The sequence below is a fragment of the Sprattus sprattus genome (assembly GCF_963457725.1).
Source record: "Sprattus sprattus genome assembly, chromosome: 5".
NCBI lineage: Eukaryota > Metazoa > Chordata > Actinopteri > Clupeiformes > Clupeidae > Sprattus > Sprattus sprattus.
Window position 1 is genome coordinate 17,223,704 of NC_137924.1, and position 16,575 is coordinate 17,240,278.

General features: G+C 45.2%; 1 protein-coding gene across 1 annotated transcript in view; it reads left to right on the plus strand.

The window, feature by feature from the left end:
* nalcn (sodium leak channel, non-selective) overlaps nt 1-16,575 on the plus strand; it is a gene marked incomplete at both ends in the record, with an annotated part of 105,470 nt that overhangs the window by 76,495 nt on the left and 12,400 nt on the right. The window contains 15 exons of the mRNA XM_080838194.1: nt 105-246; nt 1,006-1,079; nt 3,942-4,043; nt 4,551-4,620; nt 4,967-5,058; nt 5,700-5,822; nt 7,304-7,360; nt 8,134-8,254; nt 9,305-9,436; nt 10,054-10,221; nt 10,783-10,887; nt 10,987-11,093; nt 12,380-12,500; nt 12,613-12,711; nt 13,021-13,114. Of these exons, the coding sequence (XP_080694320.1) occupies nt 105-246; nt 1,006-1,079; nt 3,942-4,043; nt 4,551-4,620; nt 4,967-5,058; nt 5,700-5,822; nt 7,304-7,360; nt 8,134-8,254; nt 9,305-9,436; nt 10,054-10,221; nt 10,783-10,887; nt 10,987-11,093; nt 12,380-12,500; nt 12,613-12,711; nt 13,021-13,114 (1,607 nt within the window). The remainder of the gene's footprint in view (nt 1-104; nt 247-1,005; nt 1,080-3,941; nt 4,044-4,550; nt 4,621-4,966; nt 5,059-5,699; nt 5,823-7,303; nt 7,361-8,133; nt 8,255-9,304; nt 9,437-10,053; nt 10,222-10,782; nt 10,888-10,986; nt 11,094-12,379; nt 12,501-12,612; nt 12,712-13,020; nt 13,115-16,575) is intronic.

A 16,575-nucleotide genomic window follows, 5' to 3' on the forward strand; every position in this document is an offset into this window, starting at 1 on the left:
TTGGCCTTTGAGTGTTTCTCTGTGTACATTTATTGTGTGTGTGTTTTGTGTGTGTGTGTGTGTGTGTGTGTGTGTGTGTGTGTGTGTGTGTGTGTGTGTCCCAGAGAGAGCTTCATGAAGCAGTTCATCGACCGTCAACAGCAGGACACCAGCTGTCTGTTCAGAAGGCTCCCCTCTGCCTCCTCCTCCTCCTGTGACCACTCCAAGAGATCGGCCATAGAGGATAGCAGATACATCGACCAGAAGGTACCACACCCTCTCCCCTATATCCATACCCCAGCCCCACAACACAGCACATTGTAACACATTATACACTTATACACTTCTGACTGTACAGCACAGTACATCACAGGGCTACATGGAGAGAATCTCTTACAACCCCCAGAGGTTGGCCACAAAGGATAACAAATTCATTGACCAGATGGGACTCACCCCTCTCCCCCTGCATAATATAGCATATTGTATCACAGCACTGACCAACACTGGACAGCACAACACCCCACAGCACAGGACAGCAGATCATAGCAAAGCATAGTGTATCGTGCTACTCTACACTGACCTCCAGGCCAATCTCACATCCACCTAGTACAACCAGTAAACATGCAAAACTTTTTGTTCTGCTTATTAGTGCTTATTGCTTATTAGTCTTTGGCCAGTAAGCATTGCCACAACACAATTATGCACATCAAAATGAGAGTTGCTGCTGGAATGCCCAGCATATGGAAATATGATGTGGGAGCCAGAAAACATGTATCTGTTGGGTAAATCACGGTTTGTTTAATACAGTGCGTGGTAATCACTTTCAGTAAATAAACAACCTGCTTGCAAAGATGTCTCTCCTGGGAAAGAGAAGAAAATATACATTTTTGAATTTTGTTTTAGATTAGTTTAGAGGGATATTCAATACGGAAAATGGACTGCACATGTGTTTACACAAGGCTATATCATGTGATCATGGTTCACTAGCGTGTGACTAACTGGATAAATATCCACTAATTTTCACAGCTGCGCAGGTCGATATTCAGCATCCGAGCACGCAACCTGGTGGAGAAGGAGACCACCGTCAACAAAATTCTACGGTAGGGGTGAAAATGTACTGCTGAGAGATAGTTATAGCATCCCAATGGTTGGTGTCAAGGACACATTGTAGAGCTATTATCTTTAAGTCGTTATTTAACTATATATGATTAAAACTATTTGGTGTTTTCTCCAAATATATTTTTTTAGTTTTTAAGCGATTAAAATGTAGGTACCTGAACAATGACATTTCCATTTTTCTGGAGAAAAGATTAGTTAAGTCTTTATGTGGCAAAGCATCAAAGCATCACCAACATCAGCATCACCGCTGAAATGACCGGAACACCAATAAACACCTTCATCCCATTAAGAACCAGACAGATGTGTTTGTTTGGATGCCCAAGCACCCTGGTCGCAGCACGCCCTGTCATTCATGCAGCCAAACAGATGCGTGGATGCAGAGGCAGGCAACCAATCAGGCGACAGGATGGATCCCGTCTGCAGATGTGACACTAGGCGTGCACCAGCATGAGCCACCTAATAGATCATTAAGGAGTTGGCATGGGCTGCTCTGGCACTGAAGACACCTTTCTCAGTCAGGCTACATTTATCCCTCGCCACATGCTTTTGACAATGTGTGTATGTGTGTGTGTGTGTGTGTGTGGGTGTGTGTGTGTGTGTGTGTGTGTGTGTGTGTGTGTGTGAGTGTGTGTTTGTGTGTGTGTATGTGTGTGTGTTTGTGTGTGTGTGTGTGCATCCTAATTGTGTCCATGTTCCAAAAGCACCTCCAGACTGTTTTTTGTGTGTGCCTGAGCATGTCTGTGTTAATCTGTCACTGTCTATCTGTTTTACAGTGTGTGTGTATCCAAATTGGTTTGTGTGTGTGATCATACACGTGCAGGTCTGTCAATGATTGAGTGTGTGTGTGTGTGTGTGTGTGTGTGTGTGTGTGTGTGTGTGTGTGTGTGTTATTTAAGTGCAAGCCCACGTACCAAAGTACCGCATGTTGTCCTCTCATCCTTCCCTCTCTATCTCCCTCCCTCCTATCTTTTTGCTACCAGACCAGACAGGCCCATCAATAGCCACCCCACGTCTTCACTCCGTGAACAAGACCTGTCTGGCCTTTCTGTCTGTCTATCTGTGTGTGTGTGTGTGTGTGTGTGTGTCTGTCTGTGTGTGTGTGTGTGTGTCTGTCTGTGTGTGTGTGTGTGTGTGTGTGTGTGTGTCTGTGTATGTGTGTGTCTCTGTCTGTGTGTGTGTGTATGTGTGTGTGTGTGTGTGTGTGTGTGTGTCTGTGTGTGTGTCTACGCGGAGCTCCCACCTGCCCTGTTAGTTTCTGGCCTCAGGGATCTTCATACTCCTGTGTGTCAGATGTGCCGACTCCTCTGGTCTCTCCACATCCATGGGCTGCGTGACTCTGGGCTTCCTAACTCAAAGTGTTTAAAGAGAGAAGGCTGAGGGAGCTGGGGGGTACCAATGGCATTATTATGCATCTGCCACCCACCATTGTCCAGATTTATGGAGTCATCATTTGCATTGGTCCTGGTCTGTGTGTGTGTGTCTGTCTGTCTGTGTGTGTGGGTGTGTGTGGGTGTGTGTGTGTATGTTCATGTGTGTGGGTGTGTGTGTGTGTGTGTGTGTGTGTGTGTGTGTGTGTGCCTGTGAAACTCAGGTCTGATTAATGCATGGAGCCAATTTTCAGTGGGTCTCTGCTTCTTTTGGGACTGCAGAAGACCAGATGTGTGTGGTGCATGGAACTCCATATATTAATGCTTACTGTCGCCATGCCAAGGGGTGTGGAGGCTGCAATACAGGACTGAGCATCCAAACTGACATGTACCCCCAGGGTTGGTGTTCATCTTATCACGCATATGCCAATCATCCCCTGAATACCGTGAAGGTTAAATATAGAACAGATCCAGCATAAGACATTATTGCTTCCAGTGCGATTGTATTGAAGTACGTACTCCAGTGAGTTATCGGGTCAGGTCAGATGGTACATCTAATGTACACAAACCATAATGCCTGAAGAGTCACTTACTTTGAGTTAGTGGAGTGTCTGGACATAATCAGCAGCCAGCCAGTGCACATGTGCTGTGCTACATTCCCAAAAACATCCCTTCCGTAACATTCTGGAAATGCTCTTACGCTCTTAGCCAGTCTCAACCTGCCAAGGCCCCTGTAGGTCACACACACACATACACACAAACACCCCTCCCAGAAACTGCACTCTCCTTCAGGGCATTTGTTTATCTCGGCCGGTGTGGCCCCCCATCCATGTCGCCGGCGTCCTGTAGGTCCTCCTCGCCTGGCACGGCCACACCAAGTAGTACGGTGCTAATGAGTGCCATCTGCCGTGCCGTGCGGCCGTGCGGCCGTGTGTCAGATGGCACAGGATGGCACAGGGTCCTCAGGGGAGTCATCAGTTCATGTGTGCCGGCCACGGTTTGGTCAGGTTCAGTTTGTTTTGGTTTTTAGCTTATGCTCTATTCTGTTTGGTGATTGTGAAAGATTTCAGGTTTATCAGATGTGTACATGAAATGTTACAAGTATGTGATTTTGTTTTGGTTTTGATATGACATTTTAATAGCATATGTCATTAATGGCAGAATGTCAAGCTTGAAGGAGACAGAGAGAGAGGTAGTGTGAAAGAGCGAGGGAGGGAGAAAGAGAACCACCGCCAGAGAGAGGAGTAGGGGAGTGAGCTTTCTCATGTAGTGTCACTGAGCCTAAGGGTTAGAGAATGACTTTCCTCATGTACTGTCTCTAAGCCAGAGGGTTAGAGAGAGATGCTTTCAGAGCAAAATTGGCCCATAGTTTGTGACTTATGACTTCATCGATATTTTCACTTGTAGTTGTTCTGCGATTTGTGTGATTTATGACAACTGTGTGTGTGTGTGTGTTTCTTCTTTGTGCTGCTATAGAGCTTGCACCAGACAGCGCATGCTAAGTGGTTCCTTGGAGGGGCAGCCTGCCAAAGAGCGATCCATCCTCAGTGTCCAACATCACATCCGCCAGGAGCGCAGGTCAGACACACACCCCCCCCCCCCCCCCACACACACACACACACACACCCACACATACACACACACACACACACACACACACACACTCACTCACACACACACACACACACACACACACACACTCACACACACACACACACACACACAGATATAGATACACTTACACATAATCTCTCTGTATCCCTCTCTCTTGCTCTCTCTCTGTCTCTCTGTCTCTCTCACTCTCTCTCTCACACACACACACACACAAACACACACACACACACAGTTCCCTCTTCTAACAAAGCTGACTCATAAAATATCTCTACCTAATCCCATGCGGCATTTCTTTTGCTGTGTTTAATGATGTGATCTTGACCTTTACAGTCCTCTGTACTTTGTGTATGTGTGTGTGTGTGTGTGTGTGTGTGTGTGTGTGTGTGTGTGTGTGTGTGTGTGTGTGTGTTTGCTCTGCTGCTGATGATGTTTATAAAGTAACCATGTGTGACCCTGCTCTCCTTGGCTCAGATCCCTTAGGCATGGATCGACCAGCCAAAAGATCACCCGGGGGAAGTCCCTGGAAACCCTCACCCAGGATGTGAGTGCACACACGAACACACACACACAAATACTCTCTCTCTCTCTCTCTTGCACACACACCTGTGATGCTTGCTCAAAACTGTATGTATTGTATACACACACACACAAATGTACATACAAAATAACAGATACATACATGTGCACCCCCACACGCACACCATTACATGCTTGCACAAAATTGTATACACACAGACGCACACACACACACACACACACACACACACACACACACACACACACACACACACACACACACACACACACACACTGCTGTGTTGTTGATGATGAAACTGGCCCATGCAGCTAGTAGTTGCGTGTGTAAATCCTCTGTGATCCCCCCTCAGCACTCGAGCACAGTCAGATACCGCAACGCCCAGCGTGAGGACAGTGAGATCAAAATGATCCAGGAGAAGAAGGAGCAGGCCGAGATGAAACGGTACAGCTGCAGCTCCCAACTCCCAGTCTCACCCACACTACTACACCACACACTCTGTCAAACACTTATACACCCAACAGAAGGATACACTCTATCAAACACTCATTCAAGCTTATATACTACAGAGACATAAAGAGCATACTGGAGTCTATAAATTAGCACTCATACTACTGCCAGTTAGGCATACTCCTGATCTCCTAATCACTCTGTTACTTTGTTATGGTTCCCCATTCAGTTGCTTTAAAGTCAGTGCTATATGTTTTTGGGAAACACCCTTCAAGCTCACCCACACAGTGTAAGTGGATTGTGCTTGTCTGTTTCTGCATGACCACCAAATCTCCAGGGAACTCTCCACCTTAGTAGTTGTACTGCGGCAAATAAACCCCATTGAGTTCAGCTTCGCTCTCACCACCACATGTATGTTTTATCAAGCTCCGATAGTAATGTTGGTTTTAAATTATGCCTTGTGTCTGCGGTGCTCTGGTGTGTGTGTGTGTGTGTGTGTGTGTGTGTGTGTGTGTGTGTGTGTGTGTGTGTGTGTGTGTGTGTGTGTGTGTGTGTGTGTGTGTGTGTGTGTGTGTGTGTGTGTGTGTGTGTGTGTGTGTGTGTGTGTGTGGTGCTCTGGCGTGTGTCCTCAACAGAAAGGTGCAGGAAGAGGAGCTGCGGGAGAATCACCCGTACTTTGACAAGCCCCTCTTCATCGTGGGGAGGGAGCATCGCTTCCGGACCTTCTGCAGGACCATCGTGCGAGCCCGCTTCAATGCGTAAGTCTTAATCCCCTCCCCTCTCCTACCCCCACAGACAGAGAGAGAGAGAGAGAGAGAGAGAGAGAGAGAGAGAGAAAGAGAAAGAAAGAAAGAAGGAAAGGCTGTGCTTGCAGTAACCACCGCTGTGACCAATCCCACTGATAAAGGAAGAAACTCACGGCTCACGGCTCCCCTTTCTGGGATGGCAATCTCCCTGGCCCCTGGTGTTTGGATCTGAACCTAATGGGATGTGTTCTCTCTGTGTCTAATACCTTTAGTTTTTTTCTTTAGTTTGGGAAAAATGCTTGACTATGAACTATAAAGTTCATTATTACACGGGTAGATGAAATCAAGCATTCTGATTGGTTGAGAGTGAGTCACGGGGTGTGCTTTATTCAGCGATAAAGGTACTGTACGACCTGTTTACATTTACCTGAGTGTTACATATCAGTGCGCACTCAAAAATAACAGTAGATTCGAAATCGAACCAAGAAGGCGGCATGTTGGGTGCCTGTTAGTGGGAAATATTTTATGTAAATTAAGCTATCTACACAACTTTTTATATGTCTACATTGACTCGGTTAGTTGTTTATGTGCTACACGAATGAGTATTGTAGGTCTTAACTGAAGCTCTCGAATATTATTTGAAGGTTATTGCTAACGCCTAGACCAAAAATCCATTGAAACACATAGTAGCTAGCTAGCCTCGCTGCTAATAAGTATAACGTTGCTCTCACACGCCTCCCTCATTGAGGCAGAGTTAGTGGCGATATCCAAATCAATATAAACAAATATTAACAAAGTTGAAAGTGTCCCCTTGTCGTTTTTGTTATTGTAATGGCAACTTTATAAAATGAGCAATGTGAATGAATAAAATGGTGCGGGATCAATGTCGATCTCCTAGCTAATCATCAACAAACTTTTGGTTCTAGACTAACAGACGTGATGTTCCCAATGCTTTTTGTCTGTTGCATAGCAACAGCCACACAAAGGGGGACTATTTTCTCTAGGCTACTGAAATGCGATACACAATGTTTGGTGGCTACAACTTTTTTGTGTTGAAAGGCAGCTTACTATTTATAATTTAATTTTACTTAATATTTATAATGTCGCTGGCAACCGTGTTATAAAAGCAATAAGGTACTCGAGTCAGTACTGTATCGTCAAAAATGTTCTTGTTCGAGGGTTTGCCGGCCCTACGCTGCACGTCGTGCCTAACACCCTCGAACAAGTACATTATTGACGATACACTACTGCCTCTCGAACCTTATTGCTTAATAATGTGCCACTACATAACACTACACTAACGTGTCTTCTACATACTGTCTCATACTTTATGGAGTGAAATTTTCAATAGAAATGTTCAAATACTTTTCAAAATATATACAAATTGTATAACGTATTTTGTGGTATATCAATATATCTATGACCTATGAGAAACGTAATATGTTAGTCTAGTTTGAAATCTGACACCTCACATGTTATGTTTTGGTTCCCAGGTCCAACCCAGACCCCATCACAGGAGCTGTAAAGCACACGAAGTACCACCAGTTGTAGTGAGTTTTTATGGCTCTAATATCCAGACGCCATTATCCTCTCCTGTTCTGTGCTGTAATATTACCTCAGACCCACACCCAAGACACACACCACAATCGCCCAGCCTTAAGGAGCTCATATTAAAAAAATTGATTTCTTATTTCTGTCATTCAGTGATGCAGTGTCTCGATATTGGAGAGCTCTACTCTGTGACTTAAAGGAAAGAAAATTAGATTATATTTATATCAGATAAAAAGAAGAGGAGTGTGGGACTGATAGAGGATGTTCTGGGTGTGTGTGTGTGTGTGTGTGTGTGTGTGTGTGTGGGAACTGTGCTCTGGGGCCAGCAGTAAAGGCCTGGAATGATCTGTCAGCTCCCCTAGTCTAGTGTGAAATCAGGGGGAGGTTATGTAAGGCAGCTTATTGCAGGGAAGCTTATGGAAATGGGCTCGAGTTAAAGCATGGCCCATTTTTAGTGTGCACTGAGACAATTCTGCACTCAGCCCTGCATGTGCTTGGGTGTGTGTTTTCTGTGTGTGTGTTTTCTGTGTGTGTGTGTGTGTGTGTGTGTGTGTGTGTGTTTGTGTGTGTGTGTGTGTGTGTGTGCCATGTTTGTGTGTGCCATGTGTGTGTGTGTGTGTTTTGCCTGGATGAACCCACACTTCTGTGTGTGTGTGTGTGTTGGGGGTTGGGTTGCCTGGCATGCATTTGTGTGTGGGTACACGTGTGTTTGTCTGTATGTATGTATGAGTGAGTATGTACATGTCTGTTTGTGTGCGACGCCTGTCCTCAGCGATCTCCTGGGTCTGGTCACCTACCTGGACTGGGTGATGATCGTGGTCACCATCTGTTCCTGCATCTCTATGATGTTTGAGTCGCCCTTCACCCGGGTCATGCATGTCCCCACTCTACAGGTAGCCGCGCCACACCTCCTTCTCCTCCTCCTCCTCCTCTTCCTCCTCCTCCTCTTTCTCTCTCTCTCTCTCTCTCTCTCTCTCCTGCCTCCTTTCCCCTGCTATGCCTACCAATCCTGTAGGAATCACTGAGAAAAGAATCCCAACTGAAATGCACTTCTCAATGTCACCTCCACCTGCAATGAATCCCTTTGACCCTTTTTAAATAAACGTTTCCCCTCTCTCTCTCTCTCTCTCTCTCTCTCTCTCCCTCCAGTGTGCTAGTCTTAGTGTCAGTCTTTTGAGGGTTTCCATTTGAAAAGAGCAGGCGCTGTGAAGGCGCTGTGAACGACAGCAGAGAGATTGACTGTACCGCTTTCTCCCCCTGCTTCCCTCTCAGGAGTTGAGTGCTAAAATTCATCCAGCGCTCCCCCCCCCCCAAAAAAAGTTATTACCACTGATTTTTGTGGCCCACTTTGAAGCCGCCGCATTCTCTGGCTTTTGAAACTTCCTCTTGGCACTTCTGCTGGGCTGAGTGGTCTGTCTTCCGAGCGATAAGAGAGAGGAGGGAAAGGTGGACCGTGAAAGTGCTTCTTTTCTTGTCTAAGGCGTGGTATAGTGTGCTGTGTGATTTCTGAGAGAGGGACACAATGAAAAGCCTCTCTCTCCAGGTTCCATCATGATGACCTACTCACCCATGAGAAAAGAAATGAATAACATTCAATCAGCGTTCCTATATTTTAACTCCTTAAAATATCATGCACTATAAAATACTGTACAATACCATGATACCATGATATACACTACTAATTGCATTTGCATTAACAACATACTGTATATCTGTATTTAGTCAAATAACTATACCTTTCTTAGATAGATGTTACTAAATAAAACTATTTTATTCACAGAGAGTTGGTATGTTTGCATTTAAACAACATGCAGATTCACTTATTTGCAGATTCATGTACGTATGTGAACGTGCAGTAGTGCACATCCCCACCTGCCCTTTGTGTGTTGTGACTGGTGCTTTGTCTGGTGCTTGGCATTGCGGCGCTTGTGCCCCGGTCATAGATTGGCGAGTACGTGTTTGTGATCTTCATGAGCATCGAGCTGAACCTGAAGATCATGGCCGACGGCCTCTTCTTCACCCCCACCGCCGTCATCAGGGACTTTGGTGGCGTCATGGACATCTTTATCTATCTGGTGAGTCTGTGTGGGACGGGTTGTTTGTTTGTTCCCCTGTTTGTTTGTTGTTGGTTGTTTTTGAGGGGGCGTTTCCCTCCTCTTCTCGGCTCTTTGATTACTCCCACTCACTAGCCAGTTTGAGCGGAAGTGTTTGCTTCCAACTTTTTGAAGGGGGTGTTTTAATGACTCTAAACGTCAGCTCATTTGAATGCCCCAGAATTCTAAGTGGCTTCTTGTTTACTTTGGGTTCTATTTAGACTTCATTTCATAATGGCTTTTTCCTTTTTTTTCATTTCCTTTCCTTGCTTGTGCAAACATGATTTGCATGTTCAAATTAAAGATGAGTGCATTCCAGGCTGCTGACTTGCAGTCTCTGTAGACCCTGTGGTCTCTGTTCCAGGCTGTGTGTATGTGTCCTCATCATTTCCCTCTCGAGCATCTGTTTTAGTTAAAGCCTATATGAAGATACAGTGACAATTGAATTGATGTATTTTACTTATACCAGCTTCAAGACTTCCTGAATTCTCAAATACATGTCCCTGTCTGGGAGTTATATGCCGTGCTCAGTTCTTAAGAACAGCTCAGAGATCAGCTGCTGTATGTGCGCATGAAGTGTCCCTCTCCTCTTGCCGTAGTTGGGCCTGATCTTCCTGTGCTGGCTGCCCAATAACGTGCCCCCGGAGTCAGGCGCCCAGCTGCTGATGATGCTGCGCTGCCTGCGCCCGCTGCGCATCTTTAAGCTGGTGCCCCAGATGAGGAAGGTGGTGCGCGAGGTCATCAAGGGCTTCAAGGAGATCTTACTGGTGAGTGCTTAGGGGTTAGTGTGAGTGTGTGTGAGTGTGTGTGTCTGTGTGTGTGTCTGTGTGTGTGTGTCTTTGTGTGTGTGTGTGTGTGTGTGTGTGTGTGTGTGTGTGTGTGTGTGTGTGTGTGTGTGTGTGTGTGTGTGTGTGTGTGTGTGTGTGTGTGTGTGTGTGTGTGTGTTTGTGTTTGTGTCTGTCTGTCTGTCTGTCTGTCTGTTTGTCTGTGTGGGTGTGTGGGTGTGTAGGTGTGCATGAAAATTCCAGATAAACATTACTATATTACAAACATTTCAAGCATTGCTCTATTAAAAAGATGTACTACGCATTATTGAATTACAAAGCTTGACTGTTTTGCAGAGAAACGCTAAAACATCAGTTCGGAATAGGTCTTGAATAAGTATCTTATTATTATTCTGAGAGAAGTCACTGTGTCTCAAACAACAGCGTTGAGAGGAACTCATGCAACTGCTCCTTTGCAGTCTGTGGCTGCATCGCACAGGGATTCAATTCTGTGAGAAAAGCCTTTCCTTTGCTCTGAAGCTCAATATTGATTTCTTTATATAGGTCTCCATTCTTCTCTTGACATTAATGCTGGTATTTGCAAGCTTTGGGGTTCAGCTGTTCGCTGGAAAGCTTGCCAAGTGCAACGATCCCCACATCGAGAGACGGGTAAGACTGAGCTTCTGTTCTTCCTCTTTTGTATGTGTTCCCGCCTCTACTTTTACAGCGTATCAGAAGTTTGCCTTGTTCTGCTTCCTCTCCCCATAGGAGGACTGCCATGGCATTTTCAGAATCAACGTCAGCGTCTCAAAGAACCTAAACTTGAAGCTGAAGGCTGGAGAGAAAAAGCCGGGTTTCTGGGTGCCAAGAGTCTGGTAGGCCACTTCCTATGTCCTTGGTCTTGTCTGACGCGTAATTATTTAATCTTTGATCAGCTTTGACTGAACAACAGATGCCCAGTTGGCCCCATGGTCCAATGTATAGACCGTAATATAAAATATCTTCCTGAAGCAAAGCCTCTCCACTACTCGTACTAACTACTCACACAAACTGTGCATTAATCCTTCTGTAGAAGGGGCCATTTTCATATTCGTTCCTGTATGCATTTTAACCTGTTTGCATTGCATTGTGTTTATGATGCTGTCAGCCATGTTGCAATAATAAGCTCTTTAGTGCTAGGAATTGAGGGCAACCCTGGGACCGTAGTTATCTCCTCTAGAGAGTTCTTAGTGTGTGTGTGTGTGTGTGTGTGTCTGTCTGTCTGTGTGTGTGTGTGTGTGTGTCTGTGTGTGTGTGTGTGTGTGTGTGTTATGTCTGTGTCTGTGTCTGCATCCCTTCCCAATTATGTCCTTCGTGTCGCCCCCAAAAATGATGAAGCACAACAAAGGCCCATCTGGCCCCATTCCAACTCTCCTCTTCTCTCACTCTTTCTCTATCTTTCACACACACACAATCGCTGTCCATATTTTACTCTCCACTACATCGCCCCCCCCCCCCCCCCCCCCCCTCCACCCTCCACCCCCCACACAACTCTACCTCTCTACCTCTCTACCTCTCTCTACTTCTCTTTGTCCCTTTACTGGCTTCAAAGAGCTGGGGACTGATTGGGATTGAGTCAGCCATCAGTCTTTCATCTGTGCCCGCTCAGAGCAGAGAGCTGTTTGATCTGCTAGACGTGCTGTGCTTGTTCCCCCGGGGGACGGGCGCATCTCAAAACAGCCCCTAACTGCTAGAGAGGAAAGCCCCTTAAAAAGTGTGCTAGGTGTTCTAAACCTTCTGATAGAGTTATCATCTCTGTTTGTGAATGCTAATATTTTGTGGGAGTTTAAGTTATTTGACTTGTACTTAGTATGCTGGTTTAACTTTAAAATTGCTCCAAAAAACTCATGAACATTTATGTTTACTGTGACTTTGTCTTCAGTTTGTGAACTGCATCTGTAGTCTTGTTGCATGTGTCTTGAGAAGTGCTTTCAAATAAAATGTCTTTTTACTATTATTATTAGTACTTATTGTTATTGTGCTCGAGGCGCATGCTAATGTTCCAGTTTAAGTGCCATTGAAAAGCAAGTATACTGCATGGCGATAAACTGTGTTCTCAACTGTGTTGTGTCTATAAATGTGACTAATGGGTCTTTTATGTCCTGCCATTTTGATTCTTCAGGGCCAACCCTCGTAACTTTAACTTTGACAACGTTGGCAATGCCATGCTGGCCTTGTTCGAGGTGCTGTCTCTGAAAGGCTGGGTGGAGGTGCGGGATGTCATCATCCACCGTGTCGGCCCGGTAATAACAAACTCCCATTTCGCCGCGGCATTCATTAGCGCTGTCTCTGTGGAGGTGAAATTCGGTGACTCATCAAGCGATTCTCTCTCTCTCTCTCTCGCTCTCACTTCAGATCCACGGTATCTACATCCACGTCTTTGTGTTCCTGGGCTGCATGATTGGACTGACGCTGTTTGTTGGAGTGGTCATAGCTAACTTCAACGAGAACAAGGTGTGGGGTTTCTGTCATAAGAGCGAGTCCCCCTTCTCTCATCACCTTGTCTTGTCTCTTTGGGTTTCTTATTGTGTTAAAGTGGCTTATTTGAAAATAGCTTTCATATCTTATGTAAGTCAGTATCACTTTTCATGCTCTAAAATAACAATTTCACTATGAATACAGGACCAGCTTTATGGCATGACACTGCATAAAACTGAACGGAAGATAGTTTCAAGTATGTGTGTGGGTACACGTGTGTGTGTGTTTTGCCACTTTACTCTGCCTGTTTACGGAAAGACTCTCTCTCCTCTCTTCTCCTCTCAGGGCACTGCACTCCTCACAGTGGACCAGAGGAGATGGGAAGACCTGAAGAGCAGGCTGAAGATCGCTCAGCCCCTGCACCTCCCACCCAGACCAGGTGTGTATGTGTGTCTGTGTCTCTGTGTGTGCTTGTGTGTGTGTGTGTGTGTGTGTGTGTGTGTGTGTGTGTGTGTGTGTGTGTGTGTGTGTGTGTGTGTGTGTGTGTGTCTGTGTGTGTGTGTGTCTGTGTCTGTGTCTGTGTGTGTGTGTGTGTGTGTGTGTGTGTGTGTGTGTGTGTGTGTGTTTGTGTGTGTGTGTGTGTGTGTGTGTGTGTGTGTGTGTTTGTGTTTGTGAGAGTTTGCCCAGTTTGTCACAGTGTTTGAGACAGTAGGCCCTAATACATGTGCCAATGTGATCAGAACAGTTTATCGTATCGTATTCGCGTGTAGGTGTGAACATTTTCAAGGGAAACGGCTCTTGTCGTTACATGTTTACATGTGCAAAATGTAAAGCGTTTACATTGCCTCGGGCATGCGCAAAGACCACGGAGATGTGCTCCCACCTGGTTTGTTTACTAACAACATCAACGTGGATCCGCATCGTGCACAGGCAGTGTAGTGGCTTAAAGTTCCCTTCTTTCTATCAGCATATAGTTCTTAATATTTTCTTTGAATAACCACTCTCAGATGGAAAGAAAACGAGTCTACGCGTGGATGTGTTTCAACAACGGTAGAAAACTGTGTTTGCTCCGTCTTTTACTGAACTCATAATTATATGACAGTGGTAGGCTATTAGTTACAGTTGAGACACCCGAAATAACTTGCATGCGCAGCAATCCTGAGACGTGATTTTTAGTTTGCACATGAATACTAACGTCTTCTTTGATCCCAGGAAATTTGAGCACACAACCCATCTCCCTTACGGAGATATTGGCGAAAGTTGTTTTACCTACTTCATTGCAAACGTCTAGTTTTGCAAACGTGTCTAGTTTTTGTGCAGTAGTGAATAGAGTCTCAGTCTACTACACCATACATAGCATATCATGTTTGTAGAAAATGATTAAGGTGCAACAAATGGCAATAAGCATATATAAATTAAATGATTCACATTGCAAGTAAAATGGTGCGGCTGGAGCAGATACAGGGAGAGACAACGGTGACGCAGTTTGGATGTAGCGACAAACGTTTATGTGCTGTAACAAACACTAGTGTTAACCAGTAGGCCTATGTGAGTAACGTGGGTTTTATTAAAACATAGCGTGTGTAATGTGTAGCTATTTCATTCCGTTTATTAACCTTTCCGGCTGTCTGTATGTATTTACTAGACAGCAGTAGACGTAAAGGAAAGGGAATTAACCCCAGCAGCGGAGCATTTTGCGGAGCATTTTACTCCCCCGCATTCTCTCTACAAACTTCCATATAGACGCGGGATCAGCAGAGGAAAATCTTTGTTTCGTTAGGCTATTAGTTATATTTGAAAACAGCCAGTCATTGTAGCCTACCACTCGTGGAATAAGGAATTTCAAAGAGATGATGGAGTGATTTGACTCAGAAGTGACATTGGGCATTGGCAGCGCGATATGTTCAGAACAACTTAAACTTCTAGCTCAGTAACATCAACAGCTAAGAAAGAAGGTAAGAAAAATAGTCGGAAAACTTTGATTTGCAAGGGAAGCAGGCAAGTGTTGGGGTTGTTACAGTATATAGCCTACAATGTGGTGAAATTTCGGAATTAATAGGCTCGAGTGGCGTTTCCTAAATATGCTTTCTTTCATTTTGCAAAAAACAGTAGGCTATATTACCATATTAAAATGGTGTACCAAATTGCGTTTTATTACTGATAAAAAATTGTAGGCCTACTAGCCTATTGGATCAGTCTCCTTTCAAGAACAGGCAAGAACTTTCTAGCCTCGAACTTTCTAGCCTCCTGTCACCGTCTCCCCCCAGTCACGCACCGACTCCCCCATGACACATCGGCCTGATTTGACACACCCTTTTCTGAGCCGAACGATCGTGGTAAACCACCTCTCTCGAAAGGCTCAGACGATCGGCGGAAAAACGAACAGTTCACATCTAGACCCCTTATACATGAGGCAATTGTAACACGTTCGCGAGTTTCTATCGGTGCAGACGCGATGTAACAGCTTTACATTGACGCATGTATAAGGGGCTATTGAGTAGTTTCACCATTAAATGTTTAATCTGAATCCTTGCTTATGTATACGCTTATGTGTATATATTATATATATAGCACCATGCTTTGGTAATACTGTACATGATCGGTCATGCCAATACAACTATTTGAATTTGAAAGACAGAGAGAGCGCGAGTGAGTTTATGTCTCAGCAGGTTGTCACTGAAGCTTCCATCTCTCTAAGTCTTGCAGGGCTTCTGTGGGGAAGCTGTCAGGTTTGAACAGATGTCTGGAACACAGGCTCTGCTGCCAGGCAGGGTGTGTAGGAGGGAGAGACACGCAGAGAGAAAGAGAAGGAGAGTGATAGAAGAGGATTGCTAGACCATAAGTGTGGAGGGAAAGATTAGGTATTAAGGATGATTTGTTTATTTGCTTTGGTTTGGCAACTGTGCCGTATATGTGTAATCACTCTTCCTCTCTATCCCTCTCTCCTTTCTCTGTTTCATTCACATTCCCTGTTTCTCATCATTCCGCCCCCCTTTCTCTCTCTCTCTCCCTCACTCTTTCTCTCCCCCCCCTCCCTCTCACTCTCTTTTCTCTCTAATGACTTCCTCTGTGGGAGTGTTTAATCAGAGCTGCTCTGTGTGCTGCAGTACAGTGGAGTCAAGAGCTCATCACTTTCCCCATCAGAGGGAACACAGAACTCCATTACTGTCAGCTCTCTCATCTGGAGGGGGGGGGGGGGGGACTCCATCCAGAATAGTCGGGAGGGTTCCAATATAGATTGTTCAATGGCGGCTGGCTTTCAGAATTGCACATGCCACTCTCTGGGCCAGTATTTCCCCATTTTCCAATATTCAGTTCCACTCAATTTAATTCTATCCCATTTTTGCCAACCTTTTTTGTAATGTCTGATGTTTGGCGTTGGCCTGTCTGAAATTCCCTGTGGCTTGCGTAAGACAAGCAGATTGCTGTGTTGCGAAAGTGTCTGTGGAAACTGAAAGGACGTGCCAGGAGGAGAGATGAGGCCTTTGTGCTCTCCAATTGCATTTTTGTAAAGTTCTTCGACTGTAACTTTGTCTTTATCTCTCTCTCTTTTGTTTCCTCCTTGCCTCTCTTGCCCCCCACCCCCTTTCTCTGTGGGCATGCTGAGTCTTTTGTTGTGTTCAGCTGTATCTCTTGAAGTGGTACATGTTCTAACTTAGACAGGATGCCTGTACACATAAATGGAGTCAGGTGCTTCAAAGACAGGACTCATAGTGAAAGAAGTAATAAACAAACCTCATGGAATTAACCGGTCCTTTGATCACCACACACAAGCCTTGGTTCCCTGTTGTGTTTGTTTATTTACTTTTGGTCACCCCAACTCCTCTCCAAGGCATCAGCATGTACACTAGATGAGAAATGTCTGGATATGTGTTTGAGTGCAGCGGTGTGTGTGTGTGT